Source organism: Acanthaster planci, linkage group LG16 (assembly GCF_054643075.1).
Source record: "Acanthaster planci isolate LZ-2023a linkage group LG16, COTS_SCS, whole genome shotgun sequence".
Classification (NCBI taxonomy): Eukaryota; Metazoa; Echinodermata; class Asteroidea; order Valvatida; family Acanthasteridae; genus Acanthaster; species Acanthaster planci.
Window position 1 is genome coordinate 10575807 of NC_141792.1, and position 21708 is coordinate 10597514.

The window sequence follows — 21708 nt, forward strand, 5'->3', positions numbered from 1 at the left end:
TGAAACGTAGCTCACGTTAAAGTAGTTCTATTGGCCTGACAAAAACCTAAATATTCAGCATCCATTCCGGACAGGGCTAATCGCACACGTTAAACCGCAGCTAGCTACCAGTCCCTATATAAAAAGGACGGACACTAGTCCACCTGTTCTGGCGCTTGGCAACGAATGACCCGGCTGATACGAGTAAGTTACGAGCTACAATAATTGCATAGTCTACTTCCCTGCCTAAAGATTCCCGGACAATTCTTGATTAAAAAAAATCTTCGGTCAGGCATCAAACACGGTTATAAATAGATATGACGCGAGGGTCAGGGGTCACAAGTTGCGAGCACGGGTGTTTTCGATTTAATTACGGTGGTGCACTTTGTATGTGTGGGCATTAAGCATTTGTCGTCAGGTCCTGTTTCTTCCTAGATTATCTTCAGCTAGGAAGATTACCGAGGAGACCTTCAAAGCCTGCACTGGTCGAAGGAAGTTATATTCTGCATGTCGCCTGGCTGATTTCGGCAAAGGCAACCGTCGCGACGGTCGCCTTGGCCGAAATCAGTCGGTAAAGTCAAATACTGTAGCATCAATTCAGTAGCATCACTATTAGGATACGGGAGTTTACGTTCAACAGCTAACCTACCTACCCGGCCGGGAATAACCAAATATCAACGGTGTCATGCACACATGTCGACTATAGATGGGACGACTTTGGAATATTTCGGCTATTTCCGGAAAACCGGAGGAATGCCTCCAGTATTGGTCACGTGGACATTGGGTGATACCGGACCCCCGATTCGTAAAGTAGTCTGAATCATAGGGTCTGGTATCCAGACTTAGTAACTGCACACACAACACGCATGTCGGATTGCAGCACAGCGAAAGATGTCTTGTACCCAAAACTATTGTGAAAAGTACGATCACGAGTACAGTTGAGACTGAATTGAGGCCTTCCTTTCTTCTGCACTTGAGAATGATGCATCCCCCAAAGGAGGCATGGGTTCCGCCCCAAACTGAGGTAAGAATTCATCTTTAGGTTAAATAACTCTCATCCTCACCATAATAACGAAAAACAGGAGATCGTAACTCGAAGAACTCGACTAGCACGGAACCATGATTCCACGTCCAGAACTCGAGTGCTGTTTACAATGTAAAAGGTAGCGTCCCATGACGACAGTTACCGTGGTGAAGGCTCAACACATGAACTTGTCCGCTGAAACTGCCTGAAGCAACATGTTCTGAGCCATTAACTGACTTTTAGCAGACAAATTGCCCGTCTGTCTAAAGATTGTTCTAGGAATATCAATCCAATGTGATTATTCAGACTGCAGAGGTGAAACGGGGGCCAGCTTACGACAGTCAAACAGGACTGCCTGTAGAGCAGTGGAAAAAAGGCAGTGAAGTCGGACAGTAGTCTTTTTGAGGGAGATAAGAAGAGTACATTTATTTGTGTCGTTGTTGCCTATGGGACAAGACAGTTGGAATCTGAATCGGTTGCATATTTATCTTCCACTATCAAGTCTGGGCGGGGGCGCCATGGTGCCGTGCTACCAAAGACGGGTCCAAACACAATTTTAAATTTGGATTTTTTTTCATGTAATCTTTTGTGGCCTACACGTGGGGTAGACTTCATTTTAAGGTTTTTTTTACACGCCTTTGGAGGGGGAGGTAGAAACCGAAAAATATCGCTGTTCTCTCATTATTTAAAGACAAATGAGGGCCGGGGTCCAATTAGCCGTCCCCCGCACCCGCCTTTTCGTGCAATGGATAGAAGGCCTATTTAGTCTCCCCAATTAAATGACGGACGCAAATGTACTTTGTGCCACCTGGCAAAGGCCTACTTGTGTCGCCTGGCTTTATGCGACAGGCGGAGTTGGAAGAACGCCAACCCTCAGGCTGTTCCATTGGCTGTGGCGACCTTTTTGCCTGGCACTTTGGCTGTACGTATGTTCATGCCCCTCCTTTAGTTGGTGCGTGTGCGCACTGAATCCCACTACAGCCCCAGAAGCCAGTAAAATGGCTCTTGACTCCAACAGGTGAACCCCACTGTAACCGATCAACATCAAGCTCAGAGAAAGTTGTTTGCCCTTGATTCGAATTTAAACACTCAAAGTCTCTTTTGCTAATTTCCACACTAGGCCTATAAAAATCCATTTTCACGTACCCCCAGAGTAACACAGTCAGAAGTTGGAAGTGAAGCCAACATTTTAGAGGGGATTTTTTCAGTTTTGCCGAGTTTTTCCTGACATGCCTCTACTTCTGAATGGTGAGGAATGTCATGAACGCTCTAATGAGAATCATGCAAGAAGGAAACCGTATGAATGAGAACGGAAAGAGTTTGTTTGTGCCTTCAAGTCTGGCAATTTGACAATGTTTGAGTACATATCAGTGAAACGCAGTAAAAGTCAACTCGCACCCAAATTCACTCGTATCCAGGTATGTGTGTGTGTACGTGTACGCCATGCCCAAAATCCGGGCATCTCGTTTTTGACCGCTGCCGGACTCAGTGCGGAAATTTGAATCTGGAGGAAAAACGAACCGCATTTCACACAAATGGCTTTCGATCTTGAAAAAAAAACGACTGGATGGATATAAAAGATTCATCAGTCTTCCAGACAATATTACCCATGATCTGAGGGGAATTCGACAAAAGTGCGAAAATTGGGCTCTAAGTAAGGTGAAAAATACGGAAAATGACAAAAATTGGTCCAGGCTAATGGAAAATGAAATGAATTTAAAAACGGGTTTTGTACCTAGAGGTAATAAACTTTTTTGTTCATAAGATGTACTACCTTTCATGTGGCTTCAAATTTATTTGAAAGTAAACCCGGAAAAATTGTGAAAATGAGACACAAAGTTAGGTACCATAAAGCACGATATTTTTTTTCGTCTGTCCTAAAATTGACATTTTCCACTTCTTTGGTTATTTTCTGGAGAGATTTGCCTTACTAGAAGCTAGTTTTAAACATCACCATTTGATAGATTCAATTTATTCACACATAAGGTCTTCAAGGGAAATGGCAGTACAAATCCCAATATATGCGTCGCTTGCTCGAATAATTTTTTCAGGCCAACGACCATATGTCACTGTTGCGCATGCGCGAATACACCCACAGCCTATGGGGACCGAAAATACGTGGCTGGGAGCGTTGGGAGACGAGGCGGTAGAACGAAAGTGTCTTGGGTCATCACATCGTCGTCATAAGAGGGAAAAACGAGACACTGGAACCCACGAAGACAATCTTTCCTGGAGGCCAAGGAACATATGGGGAATTCACCTGAGTGTTGCCATCACGCCGATAAAGTAATTGCATAAACGTGCAAGGTTGCATGTCAAATAGCGTCGGAGATGTACGACGGCTGAATTGGTTCATACATGTGCATGTGCAGGTAATGATATACTATGTGTGTTCTACAGGCGCGTTATATATAGTGTGAACCTCTGCCTTAATGAAGTCCACATAATGCAGGGTACGATGGCGTTGTGTGGACTTGCACATGTCCACACAAGGTTTCCCCTTCTCTGGAAAAGAGGTTTAGAGGCATTTTGGGGTAGGGGTCATCGTGATAAAAGGAAGAGGAATAGTCAAGGAAGCCCTGTACAAAAAAAAACCAGCTGAATATCTTGTTCCTAATTCAAAAAAATTAGCATTTTCACCCAGTTTTCTTAACTGCACGAAAACAAAGGAATGTCCATAGTAGGTATGTAACGTTAACATGTGTTGTGGTTTAGCGTGTGCTTTCCGATGTTGTTCCTGGAAAACGTAAAATAGCAGTCGGTGGTTAAATAGAAGGTATATTTGGAAAAATTGTACAATTGAAAGAAACAAATTGTACAATATAGGAAACAAATTTTACAAGTAAAAGAAAAAAGCAAGATGAGTATTAATGTTATACTTTATGTGTATATGTGTACAATCACAATTGTTTTATAGGAGTTCATCGTATACGATGCACTATGGCATTTCGGTCCATAACGCGTTTCTGAATTTGAAAGGCCCATTCTGGTACAGAAACAACTAACGATCTTGTGGGATTTTTCTCATTTCCTCATTCCGTTACTGGCAAAATGCAACGATGATCCATCACAAGCACAAGGAGAAAAGAACAGAGAAACTCCAGTTCTTAAATGATGTGTCGTGGCTCACCGTTTTTATCCTGTCATGTATATCTCGCGCGGGCGCATTTGTGAGTGCATGCTACGCGGTCTCTTAGGTGAAAGCGAAGAAATGCAATCATTACAATTTTGCCTTTGTGCAGCCTTTCACACACATTTTATGCACTATTTGCTCAGTGTCACTTTTTCTTCAGGTTGTTGCCACTTAAAGTTAACAAAGTTGAGATCTAGAGTCCTTACATTCTTTTGTCCTATCGACGATATCCAAGGACGTAAAGTTAGTACCTCACGGGATACACATACCAGGCACGTATAAACTCAGGCAGTCCTGGACAAAATTGTTGGGACACGTGTCAATAGCCATACCCTTTGTAGGTCCCCCACTGCCCTGGTCAGTGTTGTTATCTGGAGCTGAACATTGAGAGGGGGCCAAGGGGTGGGGGCCCAACGAGATATGGCCAGGATAGATACTCAAGAGGAGGCAGGGTCGGGTAAAACTGAACACACGCTTCGCCTACCTTAGGAGTGTTCTTACGAACCTGAAAATGTGTTATAAACATTGCCAATAACGCAATAATAAAATTTGGAACATTCTAGTGATCCTATTATTGTAGTGCTTTCAGGCTTTCAATTTTTTCCGACATTGGCATGTTGTTCTTCCTGGCTGCGTCCTCTTAAAGTTTTTTGAATTTCAGGTTATTTGGGCCAATGACACAAAGTAGTTTTTTTGAACAGCCGGTATAAGAAGAAACGGGGGGAGGTACACGGCCTTGACAGTGCTTCCAGGGGAGTTGTACAAAGACTCCCTCGATATTAAAGATTGACTGCGTTATTTAGCAGCTGATTCGGATCTCAAGGTCACAAGGCATCATTTGCTACAGCACGTGTTTCTTGCATTATGGTTGTGGAAAGTACAACTTTCATCGAAGGAACCCTATCGCAACTATTACTTGAAATCACTCGCGTTAGATATAGACATTGCTCTTCAGCAGTCACAAAACGAGTGTTTGTGCACATTGTCAATCTCCTCAGACTAAGTAAAGCCGTTGTCATGTCACGTGATCCAACTCTCCGTGGATATTCCCTTCAACTCGCGGGAACTGTCCTTTGTTTCAAAACGTTCCCATCCATTGTGAAAAAAGCTATTTCAGCGATGTTAAGTGTCTGTTAACTACACAATAGCATATCAAGAGTCAGAGGAACACGTACATTTGTCAATCTGGAGGACATGGGTGAAGCTTAAGAGAATAAATATAATTACTGGGCCCTGTGGATATTGTTAGTCGACTACTTTTAAAAATAAGGTGCAGCACAGTAGACCGATCCAGCAAGCCATGCCAAACTATATCTCTCAGCTCAGCCGTGCGCATCATACGCGCTTGCACGTATGTTGGACTTTTGTACACGAGCGTAGGACATAAACCACGGCTGTGATCGGTCGATGCCTGATGGACTGGTCCATTCACATTTCAAAACATTCTCATTCATGGTAATTGTGCTATGTTATTACTTATAGTGTTTGGCTTATTGTTAAAGCATATATGTTCTTTGGTACATTTTGAAGCGTGTGATTTTTTGAGTAATAATTTTGACATTTCTTTGCTCTGTTTAACCTAAACTAGTTACTGCAAATCTTCTTTGATGTGTTGATTATAATTATGAAAATAAGGGAAAAATCTTACCCTATCTTTCTTTTTGTATAAAAAAAATTGAGCCACCGAAAAGTATAGTGTTCGTTATTCATGATCACTTCTTTGCATGTAAGCAAAAACTAGACTTTAAGACAATGTACCTTTCTGTATACTCAAGTGAGTTCACTGACTAATTTTCAGTGAATGACGAAAATTGATTTTCAACACTTCACCCTTCACAGAAGGACGATAGAATGCTACAAATTTAAAATTATGGTGTACCTTATTAAAATGAAATATGTCGGTGGCGGCTTGTTGAAATCGAAGTGGTATCGTTTAGGAAATTTTTGTGATACAGGCGTGGAAACAACTAAGAGTACCTGTACCGACGACCCCCAGGGACAAAACTTATACGCCTTATAATTAGGCCCCCAACATGTGACAAAAATTAAAATTAGACTAACGTACTCCAGCGTATGTATAATTTCTGCTCTGTATGTCCTTGTTAAAAGGTCGTCGCTAGCCATGCAAATTTCTCCAAGATCTTTCTATTGAAAACTTCCTGGTTTCAAATTAAACCCAAGTAATGTTAAAAATCCTTTTTATGTCAATAAAAAATGGGTCATGTAAAAAATGTATGGCTAACCACCTCGTGTGTTTACAAACAGTATTCAAAAATAGCCTCGGAGAGCCTTTAGTAATGCGTTAAATGTATTATTATTATTCAAACACAATCCACGTGTAGACCGGCAAGGATTCGAACCCGGATCGCAGAAGAAAGAAGCACTATAGTATACGCCAACCTGACTCCCCAAGTCAGGTTGGCATAGTGTCTGAAATGTTTCACAATCCATAATTTCTTATTAACGTATATAAAAGAAATTAAACTCCTTCATTTGTATTTATTTATGTCATTATAAAGAGTGACTGGCCATCCTTTAGAAATGAGGCTAGGCAAATGTTTCCATCTCTAACTTCAACGGCTAGGGTTCATTTTCACTCTGTCGTTCATTAAAGATGGATGGGGTCACACAGGATAGCCGAACAGATCCTGACGCCCAGCTGGTTGTGGGGGTTGGTGTGACTTCCAAGACGCTGTGCAAGATCCTTTTTACAGGTATATTGGCAACAGCAACCGTCGCTCTGACAGTCACTACCGGTGAGTCGTCGTAATAATGCTAGCTTGCAAACCGCGACACATCGAGCTTACGAACCATTTCTACCATTTGTCCATTTGTCTGTTAGAGAGACAATACATGCTACCCCATCGAGCTTAATTGAGGTGTCTTGCCACATCTGTAAAGGCCCTTTATTGATTGCAACACCTTTATAAGCTGCGTTGTAATCGAGTACTTTTCCGAGTACCGTGTATTGCCGAGTACCGGTATATGCTTAGATCGCAGAGACTGGTTCAAGTCTGAGTACTTTGCCAACCAAGTACAAGTACTACAGGTCTCTGAGTACAACTACTTTTTACTTTCGAGTCCTAGTACTTGTATTGCCGTATAACAAATGAAAGTCCAAGTACATTATGTTTGAAGTTGGGGATTGTGGGTTATTTAAAACGATCAACACTGTGGATTGCCTTTGCAAGCATTTAAAAAAAATTGAAAGTATTTTTGTTTTCCTCTGCAATATCTCTAGCTATCCTAAAGAGATTCTACACAGCTGACAGCCAACATGATGTTGAAGTCACTTAATAAATAATCCACATTGTAGAGTGCTTTCTAAGTGCCAAACGTTCGTGTATTTAGGGCCTTTGGATTCTCCCAATTAAAAAAAAACATGAAGTCACGACCAGTGAGTCGTCTACTAATAACGAACTTAGCCAGTTCTAAACCTTATCTAGAATTCCATCTTTGGAGATTCTTTATGAATATTTGTCCATTTGTCTGTTAGAGGGACAATACATTCTACCCCAGGGGGTTAAATTGAGGTGTCTCGCCGCATTGAAGAACCTCAGATAATTTCAATACCACATGAAGCCCCCGTCAAAGACGAACCTGCGTTTGGAAATGGCTGAATCATAGTCTTTAGGGATCATCACAGAACTTTATCCACCTGACTTTGGTCATTGTTTTTCCGACACACCGAACTTTGTTAACATTCTATAATGTTCGGACGCGTTTTTCATTTTCCACGGACCGCTGATGTCTGAATTTTGTTTGGTACTAAGTGTTTTTCTGCTGGCTCTATTTTTACAGTTGTGTTCGTCGTGCAGAGGAACGACATCGCAAACGAATTGAATGAGTTGAAAGACACTCCAATTTGCATCACAAAGCAGTGCTATGAATCCGGTATACAGACATAATTTAAATTGCATTAGAAAATTAGCCTATGAGGACACTGTAGTGTAAGTTATTGGCCAATACTGTAATATTTTTGCTTCACAGTTTTCAGTGCTTTCTAATGCATTGTTATTTTATCCCAGTTTTGATTTGTTTTGATTTGATCAAGTTTTGATTTGTTGATGTCTTCTCGATTTTCCTATTGACTTCCTCCTTGCTAAAGCTCTGATGTTTTTAAAACCATTGGCTCTGAGTAGTTTCAGTTTTAGATCTATAAAGAAGCCCTTGGACATTAACTCGGCGTAGAAGTGTTGGACGTTGGAAGGCATCCATTAAATAAAAACCAAATTACCACAAAACACCTCCCCCTCCAAAAAAAAAAAAAAACCACCCCAACAACCCCTTCCCACAAAGCTACGGAGCCAGATACATGTATTATTCCAAGGGGTCAACGTTCAGTTTCATGACAGGTATAAAATAAGTTTAAACTTATGTACGTTTTTGGTAGAAATTTACAGCAAACCTTTTAACACACATTCTGTACCATGTTGGCTTGAAGTCATGCATTTTAGCCTACTTGGCGTGCTTCTCTAGTGGGACTCAAAATTTTCGTTTCAATGCAGTACTCAATTTTCTCTTCATCTGTTCAGCTTACGTTTACTTGAGCAGTATGGATCAGAGCATCAATCCCTGTGACAATTTTTTCGAATACGCTTGCGGCGGCTGGACCGAGCGCTACTCAGTTCCAGAAGACCGAATCGGTTTCTCAGTCATCCATCTAGTCAACGACGATCTCGTGGGCAAGCTGAAAGGTACCTAATAATAGGAGGCCTAGTGGAAAAGCTCTCCAAGGGGACAGCGTACTCGATCCCGCTTCATCCTCCTCCTTACGATGTATATTAAGTGTTTGCTTTGACAACTTCATCGCAATTGTAACAGTCATTGTAGGCAGGCGGAATCTTTGCCACTATCAAGTTCTGTTTTCACTTTTGACACTATTTTCATCGTTGATACTGTCATCTCCGCTCCCGCTGTCATTAATATCCACACAGCAGGTGTCATAATCAGCCATAATCAATCGGGCATTGCCATCAACGTTTAAGCCAGATTGCTGTCGTAGCAATTACCATGGAGATATTATATTGTCACTGCCACTCTACCTAAACGCTGATGAATGTAGTTTTGGGGGTTGGAACTCATTCGTATAACCTTCCATCAGTGATGAAGTCGAGAACACTTAAGACCTTCACAAACATTTAAGACCTGCACAAGACCAGCACAAGACAACAACAAGACCTCTTGTCTAAATTAAAGTCACAACCTATTCAAATGAACTGCAACAAAATCATTCCTTTGTTATTGTTCACCCGGTAAATTGTGCCTGGTCTTGTGCTTGGTCTTGTGTCTAGTCTTGGGTCTGGTCTTGTGATGGTCTTGTGTTTAGATTTGTGTCTGGTCTTATGCTTGGTCTTGTGACTGTGGTGGTCTTGTGTTTGGTCTTATGTCTGGTCTTGTGATGGTGTTGTGGTGGTCTTGTGTCTGGTCTTGTGATGCTCTTGTGTCTGGTCTTGTGTCTGGTCTTGTGACTGGTAATATGATGATCTTGTGTCTGGTCTTGTGTCTGGTCTTGTGATGGTCTTGTGCTTGACCTTGTGTCTGGCCTTGTGTCTGGTTTTGTGTCTGGTCTTGTCAGTATATTGAGTTGAAATTGTTTGTATTAATCGGTGTATTACATGTATTATAATTTTGTATTTAACTATTTTTAAAAAATTGTAATGCGCTTGTGAACATATTTTATGGAATTAGCGCAATATAAGTCAATAAATTATTATTACTGTTATGGTCTTGTGATGGTCTCGACTATATACAACACCGTTTTTCACGTTTTTACTTTTTATTCATACAAGATCTGTTTGAAAAAAACCCGAGTGCTGGCGAGCCTAAGTCGTATCACATTGTGAGGAATGTGTACAAGTCGTGTAAAGACATGGGTAAGTCCCTCCAATCATCGGCAAATGAGTTCACGGCTACGACAGAAGCTGTGCCTGAATCAAGAACTATGATATTTATCATTGTACTCAAATCCTGAAGTCATTACTGATAACCCACTGAGGGTTGAACTTAAGATTAGATCCCCTCAGGTATCCCAGTAGTTTGTTTGACAAACCGATTTTTATCTTACTGTGGACCTGCCTCATCCCACCGACAGACACCATCAACAAGCTTGGGGCCAAACCTCTAACTGACCTACTTACGTCGCTCGGCGGTTGGCCTGTCCTCGGAGACAACCCAGTGGGCGGGAACTGGAACCAGTCCGCATTCGACTTTGAGAAGCTGTGGGCCGACATCAGGGGCAAATACGACGTAGAAATGATCGTTGCCACAGGCACTTGGCCTGATCCCAGCAATAAAGACAAGTATAAACTGCGTGTGAGTTGCATATGCGTTTTGCTAGTGAAATTTAATTCTTTGGCAGCCTGAACATATGGTATCATTGGATAACGTACGGAATTACAGGATCAGAAATTAGGACTTCATGTGCATCTTTATCCACTTTAAAAACGTGCCTTAATACGTAAGCTTGAATAGCGAGAAAAAGATATGTTTATAAGATGTTGATAAAATCCTTCGTTTATAATCAATGAAACTATACCATCTACCATAAAAGTGAATTTTTCTCACTATTGTAGCAATTTTCCGTTGTCTTTAGGCGTACACACCACGCTTCGAGGTTCCGAGGACCGAACTCGAAAACACAGATTTGCAAGAAGGCAAGAGTTTGGTAAGGAGACCTTACGGTAGATTTGTCTATTCATTTAGAGTTCTCATACCATTTGTTTCATTAGTAGGCAAATGTTTTAATCATGTTAATACCAATGTATTTATTGCTCTCTTTTTCAATTTGCAAATTGAAATCTTTCAAGTTGACTATTCTAAACGCATGCACCACCAAGGAGATGTAAGTTGCTTAGTTACCTGTATGAGGAAGATTTTTATCAAATAGTCTTGAAATGTGCCGATTCAAGACGCATACACGGTTTCACACATTGCCATTAGTACAGCTACATGAGGCCCCTTTATAAACTGTGGTGGCCCCTTGTTTACATCCAAGCCCACCGTAACATAGAGGCCCGGCGGGTCAACGCAACATTCGCCATTGGGTGCATTTGATCAGCTCAGTGAGCTGGATTAGTGGGAGCAATATTCAACCCAAGTCAAGTTGTGGAAGAAAGTCCAACACATTCATTACTTGTATGTCAGTAAACCTCGTGCTTACTTCACGCCAGACACGTGCGGACAAGTTTGCGAGCCTGAAGAGCAATAACTCCCTCTCTCCAATGTTACAAGACACTTTCTCCCCCACAGATTTACGAAGGCGGCGAGCCTGATGATGACGGGGTAAAGATACTGTTGGAGGAGAGATATTCCGAAGTAAGTCTACTAAGAATAGGCTTGCGGTGTTAGCGAAAGCCGAGGCTTGAGGTGCATAGATTTTTGAAGAGGTGTGGTTCCAATAAGAACCAATGAGTGTGTTCTCCGGGTTTCGACCAGTGTGCTATGGATGTCCTCCTAAGAGATCTATCCTCGTGGTGTCGGCGTAAGCCCTCTCCTATGTCAATTGTCTACCATGCAAAGCTTCACTTTTTACCAGAGTATGTCAAGTTTTTTTCTCAAAATCAGTTAAACAATATTTGTACCAGTTATAAGGGAACTATTCGTCAATTAAATTTCTGTTTGAGACGAGAGGCCGTGGATAATAACTCGTTAGCTCTTTCTAGGGTTAGCTTGAGACAAACCTTGAGATACAAGAGAGGCTGGATTTTTAGAAAAGATTTTGAAAGTGCCTTGAATTTTTAAGGAACACTGGATGCAGCTTCGGTTTCTGTTTGGACGGAATACGGGTGTATGGTACGCAGTGACGTAGGGCACGGTCGTAGCTGTTGAAAACTGTTTTCAACACAATCTTTATTCGGCAACACCTTAAACTCAGCGGCTACTTTAAATCGACTTATGTCTTACCATTATTCATCTTATCACGTTTTCAGAAGAGGCAAGCATACTTTCAGTACCTGGTCGACATTGCTGTGGCACTTGGAGCAAACGACACAGTTGCAATGCACGACACGAAGGACCTCATCGAGTTTGAAACAACTATGGCAAATGTATTTATTGTTCCTCGATAGAGTACCTTTACAAAAATATAGTTATATAAGCTTGGCCTTGTATCTTACAAGCTGCAACATTGGGGCCGAAAAGGAAAAACACGATCTATTGTGTTACAGTACTTAAAAGCCTTGTGCGTGAAGATGATGAGCTCAAAATTATATAGAATGTTTTGAAGTTACGTTTTTGGTACTTGGAACGATAGGCATTGTATGTGGTCACTTCCATCACAGTAACATTGCAACATTGGGGCTTAACAATGCTTTGCAGTACGTAAAGGCTTTGTGCTCAGAGATGCCTGAGGTTTGCAGTCATTTTTTAATGAATAGAAAGTACTTTGCACGATTTGCAGTTTATGTAGTCACTTCCATTACTTTATGAACATCAGCACCAAATATGGAATCCATTCTGTTTTACTGGTGCCACAGATGACCGTTCTACATCCAGACGAGGGCTGGGTCGAAACCACTCTTGAGGAAATTGGAATGGATGAGGTATAGCTACCCACCAAACCTTTGAATCTGTTGCCAAGTTGGCCTTTCTTGAACAATCAGTGGATACATCGGCTAAGCCATACCGGAATGCCTAAAGTAATATTTGGGTCAGGCTACTATGTCTTAATCGTAAAAATGTTTAGAAATGTGTTTCACTCTACGTAAGCTCGTCATACTTTAAATTCGACCCAGCTGAACCTTTCTAATTTCGTAAAAAATAATAATTTGCCTTGTAGATTGACTGGGTGCATTTTTACAATCGGATGTTACCAGCAAGCGTCGAACCAGGTGTTACTGAAGACGAAGCCATCGTCAACTACAGGCCTAACTACATTTCCAACGTCACATTGTGGCTCAAAGATCAAGAAGAGAGGTTGGGGATAGACGGACTAACTGAATTCACAATATGACAAAAACAGTGCACCCACTTTTTGTTGTGTTACCTCTTTACCAAACTGGTTTTATCAACGATAGCTAACTACTATTATAATTTTATTACGGAGTGATTCATATCAGATTTATAGTATGCATACTCTTGCCACTTAATTAAGCAATTAAGCATTGCAGGCACTTAACTGAACTTAACACTTTCAATGAAAATTACTTTAAAACATCCACCCTTTCAGAGTCAAGGCCAACTACATGATATGGCGGCTTGTTAGCCGAATGGTGCCCTTCATGAACGAGACGTTCCTGGCCATCCGACAGAAATACCTCCACAGTGTGAAAAATACCACAACCACCACGGACCGCTGGAAGACTTGCGTCTCCACTGCTAACCACCAATACAGATTCATTAGTGGTAGGATGTACGTGGATGAACACTTCCCTGAAGACGCAAAGCAGAAGGTATGGAATACAACAACCTATACAGTGACCCCGAGCAGTTTTCACGTTTCAGACATTGTTATTTGAAAAGCAGCAGATTTTTTTTTAAATGTATGTCATTGATAGGCCCCATAATATTGTAATTCGTTTTAATGGAGACGTTCAAGTTATCTTTAAAAAAGTGACCGTGGGTATACATAGAAAAATAAGTTTGAATGATGAGAAGATACACTTTGAATAATAACAAAAATAGAAAATAAGAGTTCGTGACTTTCCCAATGGGAATTCTCCTTCTAATTTCCCCCAGCTTTTGCAAATTTTTTACTCTTTAAGACTTTTTTAATTGAAAAACATAAACAAAACTCAGTGAAGGATTTTAAACGAACCTCCACATATATCTAAGTGAAAAAGTCCACGCGCGCATGCACAAACGACATAGGTCATTGTCAGCTACGGAGAAATGTTCCGTTCCACGAAGTGACCAATCTGTATAGGTCGCGGTTTGAACTCATAAAATAAGACAATAAAAATTTAACGAAGTGACGTATGGTTTAGGTGCAAGAAAGATTTTATCCCAACAAAATATCTCATATATTACTTTAACTATCTAACTGGATCAAAATACGAAATCTGTGTCAATGAAAGTTAGTATTATGAGGGAAATGGAAGATTCAAAACGTAGCCAACTTCAAACGCGTTTTTTTTTCGAAATGTCAGACACTGAGATAGGTCAGATCGTGGTACGATCGACAAATGACGTGTAACTTGTGATCTGGAAAAGAAAACCATGTTTTCAGCTGTACATTGCATTTTCATGCATACGGATAGGGGAATTTTGAACGGATTCGTCACAGAATTGTTTTTCTTGTTTGCTTGTAATTTTAAATTAAGATGTTTCTTATTTTAACATTATGTTTTGGAAGGCCTTGGAAATGATACGCAATCTGCAGGCGGCTTTCAAGTCCATGCTGGAAACGAATGACTGGCTCCAGGACGAAGATAAGCCCAAAGCTGCTGAAAAGGTTCGTGCAGATGTCATAAAGGTCAGGTCAGCGGTCAAAGTTAGGCAGGACTAAAAATCGAACACCAATCTCAACTTGATTGCATTGCATCTAATGTATTCAATTTAAGTCTGTTGTTTCCAACACACGTGAACATAAATTGCCAAGGTAAGCCCTTTGTGAGACACAGAAAGTATTGTTTAATAAAAAAAAAACCTTGATCCGTTCACTCGGTTAACAATGTTGGGAGTTCAATTTGATTTGATCTCAGAAAAATTATAAACTTTCATGTTGGTGCTGTGGACACTGGAATGTCATACGTCAGACTATTTGCTGTTCAAAAGACACCTTTAAAGGTATGACTACTTACCTTTCCACTGATTTGTGTGTGTGTCAGTTCGATGTATTAAACAGACCTATAGGATCTGCCAATTGTTAACCTTTCCTTTGACCTTCAGGCAGATGTGATGGCCTTTGAAATTGGCTACCCAGAGTGGATAAAGGACAACGCTAAACTTGACGAGGAATACGTTGGTGTATGTAGGACATAATCATGATATCTTGACATAACATGTTAGGAGATCGTGCATCTCATGCAGTTTAGTGTCAGTCAAGAGGACATCCATATCGAATAACAGCATTGCAGTTTTCATAAGTTATTTGTCTTTACATTACGTACGGCGATAGAATCCCTTGAAGTGTGGTAAAGGATATCAACGGTAATATCTATTTATGATTCGGCAAGAGTTCGGATACATATATCCCACGAAAAATGCTTGTCTGAAACAGGGTTCTTCTATGCTCTTCTTTACTGCAACTTCTTGAGACAAATAATTACAATGCAGGGCGTGGTCATTATAGGTAATCTTATCGTTTTATAGACAATATCTTGATTTCGTAGCTAACTACCGAGGACGACGAGTATTTCCAGAACAACTTGAAGTACCTTGAGTGGGTTTCTCAGGCCGAGTTGGCACTCTTACGTGAGGATGTGGACACTGAAAACTCACTGTGAGTATGTGGTAACATTTTGTTCTGCCAGTGCTTCAAAAAGGACAAGACCAAGAAGTCTAATAAAAAACACTTGAGACTATGTTGGGAGCATTTGGACTTGAATGCCACTTTAATAAGCCTTGGACAAGCCTGTTTGCGAAGGCTATATGCACTTTAAAATAGTGGAACGTTGTTTCGGTATTATCCATGCACTTAAATGATTTACGTGTACTTTGTCTTAAGATGGTCAACATATGGACCAGCTGTTGTCAATGCTTTCTACCATCGAGAAGGAAACGGAATGTGTAAGCTATGTTCTTTGAATCTCATCCATCCCTACCATCCACTCCACAAGCCTGGCTATCATGGTGAAAAGCTATAATAGACTTTTATTGCATGCTTTATATATTGCAGAAACGTAGTTATCAACTTATGAACTGACTATATTCTTGGGTGCACCTTGCTTAATCTACAATCCTTCCAGCCATATCAATCGACAACTACACTTGCGAACAAGAAAATTAAATGCTACAATTGCATCAGGAAATACAACAATTCAACACGAACGAGCTGTTTACTGGCCAATGCCTAAAACCTCCTAAATTTCAAACGATCTATGTAACCAGGCAAGTCACGTATCTAGCAGTTATTGTTACACCCACCAATTACCAACCTGTCATTTACTCTGCTGTCACCAACTGACCTGTCTGCCATTAATATAAATAATTCAAACAAGCACCAAATCTACCAGCCCGGAGTCATCCGACTTACAACGCTCATACCCACCAATTTCACGTTCTTGAACATCTGTTTTCTAGTATTTCCGGCAGGCATCCTCCAACCACCTTTCTACCATAAGGATCTTCCCTGGTGAGTATTACCATCTGGGCCTTTCAACATTATAAGTTCGTTTCTGATAGCTCTGTCTCAAGACTTTGCAATGAAGTGTGTAAAACAATAGAGAAACAGTCATAAAACCTACAATCAAAATTGCCACGCATTTCCTCGTTGGCGGAACGTGCTGTATTGTTCCACAATGTTTACCCCATTAACCCTATAAAGAGCCAGGGTAAACTCCCCAAGAACTCCGCTGTACCATGCCTGAATTTTCTAATATGCATGTACAAGCAATCTCTATCATTACAAATGTTAAAATTTGCACTCAATCACACGTAAGGCTTTGTTGTTACAGTCATTTTAAATTCATGGCTAATTGAGTGCCAGATACTAGAACGCGTGCATTGAGCACCACAGTGGACAAAATGGGCTGACCCAGCGGTGCGTGAGAATTGCTCGCTCGATTTTCACAAAAATGGTGTCAAAATGACCTCAAAGAGCTACCCTCGAAACTCTCGAAACAATGCACTGCACCGATATCGGAAAACAGCCGATGGGGGAAGGGGGGGGCCGGATTCCGCCCGGCTCTTTTAAGGGTACCAAATTTATTGGTTTGACTTATGTAAATCTGTAAGCGTAATCACAGCTGTTGAGCAAAACAACTGTACAAAGTTCAGAAGCCTATCTTCACCAAGAACGTTACGCAAATACCAAAGAATGACGCCAGGAAGCCTACCCCGTCAATTTATTCACTTAAGTTTGCATAGAGTGAACTAGGTAAAAATGAATATGAATACTTTTAACTATAAATTTAGATTCGAAAAATGTATAAATTGAACCCCAATTACATAAATTTCAAAACTGAAGAATATAAACCTGATAACGTAGGCCTATATATAATGCCAAAGGGAAGACTAAACGCCAGGAAGAGTCCATAACACAACTGGCAAATTATAATACAAAATACAAGTGGATAGGTGGAAAAGCATCATGTGGAAATACACCAGTACGTGATAGAATAAAATAAGCAAATATTTCATGGAAGCACGCAGTAATATTGCAAATCCAACTTCTTATAACACTCAATTGTCTCTAAGCCGATAAAAGACTTTACACCACGGCGAAATAAGAGTGAAACATGAAATCTTCACAGCTTTCGGTGACATAACGAAGATCGTGAAGCGGTTGATGAAATTTCCTGGACTGGATATTCAGTATGCGCATGTGATAAAGACTTGCTGCGACACCGTGGGATTAAAAACTCCTTTTAACCTGGAATTTTATACGTAAATTGTGTAATGATTATTTTAAGAGAATAAAGAAAAATATGACCTAGCTTTATACTATGCAAATTAAACTGATGGGAAAGGCTCAAAGAAATTAATTTTTTTTGGCCACGATAACACAGCGTTTTCCAAATTTTCTGTTTAGGTATTCCAATTACGGCGGTATAGGTAGCGTCATTGGACACGAGATCACACATGGTTTTGATAACGAGGGTGAGTTATCGCCATTCAAGGCGAAAGAAGATTATGGATATCTGAATAAATCACGGGTAAAACGTCCGAATTCGAAGCATACATGAGCTTTATGTTGCTTCTGGGAGTCATTTCCTTCTTCACTAATATACTAAAAGGGGAAAGAGATACTTGTTAAATTATGCTTATCTTATAAACCATTTTTAAATTTTAGTAATACATTGGCGTAATTACAACGCACTTTAGCAGGAACTGATTCTATATATGCACGATTAATTAACAGGAGAATGCTCCGGAGGACTCATTCAAAATTTCGGGTCTTTCTTGTTCTTGTTACAGGAAGAATGTTCGACAAAGACGGCATCTTTAGGCAGTGGTGGACTCAGGAATCCATTGACAATTTCAAAGAGAAAGCCCAGTGCATTATCGATCAATACTCCGGCTTTGTTATGCCAGAAAATGGCAGACACGTAAGCTTTGCATTGTGGATTATCTTTCCCCTTTTTTTCCAATCGTATTCCATTTTGTGAAATTATGCCTGCAGCTGCAGACACTCTTTACGACGACAAAACAGCCTCCCCTCCCTTTGTTTGAATGATAGTGATGGTTTCTGCATCCAGGAGGAGAAAATTAATAAACCTACGCTAATGCACTATTTTTACAGCTAAACGGAACAAAAACGCAAGGTGAAAACATCGCTGACGCCGGAGGACTCAGAGAGGCGTATAAGGTACCACCACGAAGGCACACCACACATGTACATTAACATTACATGTATAAATTTAAATCCCCCACTTCAAACCTAAAATAATAATGCGAATATCACTTTTTAAAAATATGGCCCATTTTAATATCTTTTCTTTTGGAAAGGCCTACATAGACAACATTCCTAAGCAGCCTCGACTTCCTGGTGTTGATTTCACCGAGGAGCAGATGTTCTTCCTGTCATTTTCCCAGGTGAAGCAAAGACAAACATTTACGTATATAAACGTTAAAATTAATGCTATACGACATTGCTTTATTATTTTCAAGACAGTCTTAAAGTGAAGCATACTAAGATCTTGTGACGTCATGCCTGTCGGTTGGCAGCGGGAAAAACACCTGCCAAAATATCGTCCCTTCACTTAGCCTGTACTCAGCTTTACTGTGTCAAATTAAAAAAGTTCAAGTAATACGCTAAAAGTAATCTAAATGTGCGGTGTATGTAAAAACATGTTTGATTTTACACGTAGCACGTCAATTACAAAACAAGTCAACAACAGCTTGTTTGTTCCATTCAGACTGTTAATGAAGTTTACAAAGAGCTGCAAAAAGGAAATGAATTACGGATGAAACACCGACGCTTTTTTTTTTTTTACGAAATCTCAGCTCTCGTGCAGTGTGTTGAAACCTGAAGGTGTGGATTACTACATCGACTTTGGAGTGCACAGCCCCCGCCGATACAGGTTGGTTAATGTCTCCAAGAGTTTTCTCAGCAATCTAATCAATTATCCAAAAGTTATACAACAGGTTCGCGAGTAAAATCAATATGAAGGAACGAGATATGAATAGATTGAAAATTTTCACTCAACTTGTACCGTTGCCTCCCATTGCAATTCAGATATGCTAACCTGGCGCTCTGTTTATTTTTTTTAAATATTTTTTTAGAGTTATTGGTCCACTGCAGAACAACGAGGCGTTTAACGCTGCATTCAACTGCCCTGCAGGAAGCTACATGAACCCAGACGTCAAATGCAAAGTCTGGTATTAAATTCGCTCTTTCAAGAACTTAATCCTAAGATGCTAACTTTTTGACCATGATGCTTTGGGCAAACATTCCAAATAATTGAAAAGACAGAGATGTATTACCTGGAACTGCGCTACAGCAAATATAACGTAAAGTACCCGGTAAATGCGTGTTTCAGTAACTGGTGGTGCATTCATAACTTGATATATTACTTTTTCAAAGCAAAAGGTGTACTCTCCTGTTAAGCGTATTCGAACTGATGTATCAATTGCATACTTTCATCTAATTTACTCTTATTTTGTTCCGTGTGATAATTACAGAGTTGCTTTTTTTAATGACAATTGTCTAAGTTGTGTCTGCTACTTCATAACAGCTCTGATCTTTCTTTACATACTGCCAAGTAAACAATTAGTCTGCAGAAATCTCCGATGTTTACGGGCAATAAAAGTTTGGAAATTCGTGTTGTGAATTGTACTTGTGTATTGTAACTCTTTAGCCTGGTTTTGAAATAGTGTCCATTCCTATTGTCGCCTACTCAGATTTGATGTTAACCTGAATAGATTTAGAGTCATGAATTGTGAATGCTGTGCCGAATGTAGAAACAATTGACTGTTAGTAAACTACTCTTGTGACGTCACCCTATTAACATGAGTGTCGATTACTCTTGAGAATATACAGTGAACTTTAATATGCCGAAAAAAGGACTTATCAAAACTTGATAGACTTGAACTGACTTGATAATGTTGTGACATTATCAACACGTCAAGAACACAACAAGAATAATGATTAACACTATATAAAGATAAATATACCGTATTAGAAATTCTGCGGGTTGATGTTCTCCCTTGAAATTTGCGCTTTGCCGCGCTTATATTTTTGTTTCATGTCAGAGTTTTGTACTTGAAGTGAATCACTCCTTTCATTTCACTTTTAATGTATATCGTTTGTTTTGGTACATTCTCCTTCCATTTTGTTTATTTCATTATATTCATTGGTTAATTGTAACGTATAATTTTCATACAATATATATCTTTGTAGTTTTCAAATTCGTATTTAACCAATTTATTTTCAGTTTAACCTCAATTTTAACCCTTTCTCTTTTCTTCAAATAAACAGTTAAAAAGAAAGAACTGTAACAATAACAATTCAGGTACAACATTACACAAAACAGATTAATGGTTTAGAAACTTACCTGCCAGTACTTCACAGATGTCGATGCATTTGTTGTCCTTATGAAATAATTTCTAAAGACAGAGGGATGTCGATGAGTAAGCAATGTAGTTCCAAGGCTGTAAAGGTGGTTTCCATTTGAAGAGACAGGAGACTGTGGTTCCCTAATTAGCCGCTCGCCAAACCTGCTTGTTGATGGTGTACAAAGTCACAAACTCCGTACAGTACAGCTAACTTATACATGTAAATCCACGTGAACTTGTTGGGCAGTGAAAACAATGCGTGCAGCCAACGATCTGCTGATGGTGCCGACTGCAAGTCTCTGTGTGTGACTTGATATTCACGCACCGTGTTTGTCAATAAAGCCTGGTTTCCATATCAACGTAAAAAACAGAGAGCAACGCAATCAAGACGCAAACTGCAACGCAGACGTATGGAAACATGCCAAACGGAAGTGCGCCGTCTCGCCAACAACGCAGACAAACACAAACTAGCTTGGGACCGATCGGCAAAGTTGCTGCCAGCGTCGAGTAGCTGTGGTGTCCCCATACAAACACGCGTGCTGGCATAAACGGGCTGTAACGATGTCCTTTGCGCTTAGTTCCATTATCTCCTTATTGTTTAAATATTACACCCTTAGGATCAACTGAATGGCTAACCAACAATGAAATGCATGACACTGGAGTACAGGCTTGGCATCTTGAGGCTGTACAGTCAATCTAAAAGAGTATTTTCTGCAATAAAATCGCAGAGTTACCGACGCCATTTTGTTTCAATTTTTGGGTGGAATGACATCACGCACTGACTCTTGCGTTTGTGTCTGTGTTTTCACGTCTTGAGGACCATCTGTGTTACAAACGACCATATGGAAACGAGGCTGAAACAGTTTTAGGTGCACCCAGCTGGGTAAAGCTTTTAAGTACATGCAGGTGTACATAGCTAGCCAACGCTCGACAATGGATCCCATTCCTCTCACGGCTCAATGCGTCAGTAAAA

The 21708-nt window shown here is 40.3% G+C and overlaps 1 protein-coding gene across 3 annotated transcripts; it reads left to right on the top strand.

Annotated features, from left to right (window-relative positions):
- The first annotated feature begins 517 nt into the window (after window positions 1-517).
- On the top strand, window positions 518-21473 carry LOC110979094 (membrane metallo-endopeptidase-like 1). Of its 3 annotated transcripts, none has more exons than XM_087146998.1 (23): window positions 518-1003; window positions 6751-6892; window positions 7938-8030; window positions 8672-8833; window positions 9929-10012; window positions 10231-10451; window positions 10732-10803; window positions 11388-11453; window positions 12068-12184; window positions 12614-12679; window positions 12916-13052; window positions 13306-13528; window positions 14431-14529; window positions 14967-15044; window positions 15410-15519; window positions 15745-15806; window positions 16320-16371; window positions 17770-17837; window positions 18156-18286; window positions 18481-18573; window positions 18687-18773; window positions 19185-19261; window positions 19464-21473. In XM_087146998.1, the coding sequence occupies exons 1-23, from the start codon at window positions 959-961 to the stop codon at window positions 19564-19566; spliced, it is 2388 nt and encodes a 795-aa protein (XP_087003124.1). In that variant the 5' UTR covers window positions 518-958; the 3' UTR covers window positions 19567-21473. The 3 variants fall into 3 exon arrangements, with proteins under 3 accessions (XP_087003124.1, XP_087003123.1, XP_022090311.2); XM_087146997.1 differs by lacking the exon at window positions 518-1003 and adding an exon at window positions 3101-3375; XM_022234619.2 differs by lacking the exon at window positions 518-1003 and adding an exon at window positions 3101-3375 and having other exon boundaries at window positions 18481-18546.
- The last annotated feature ends 235 nt before the right edge of the window (window positions 21474-21708 follow it).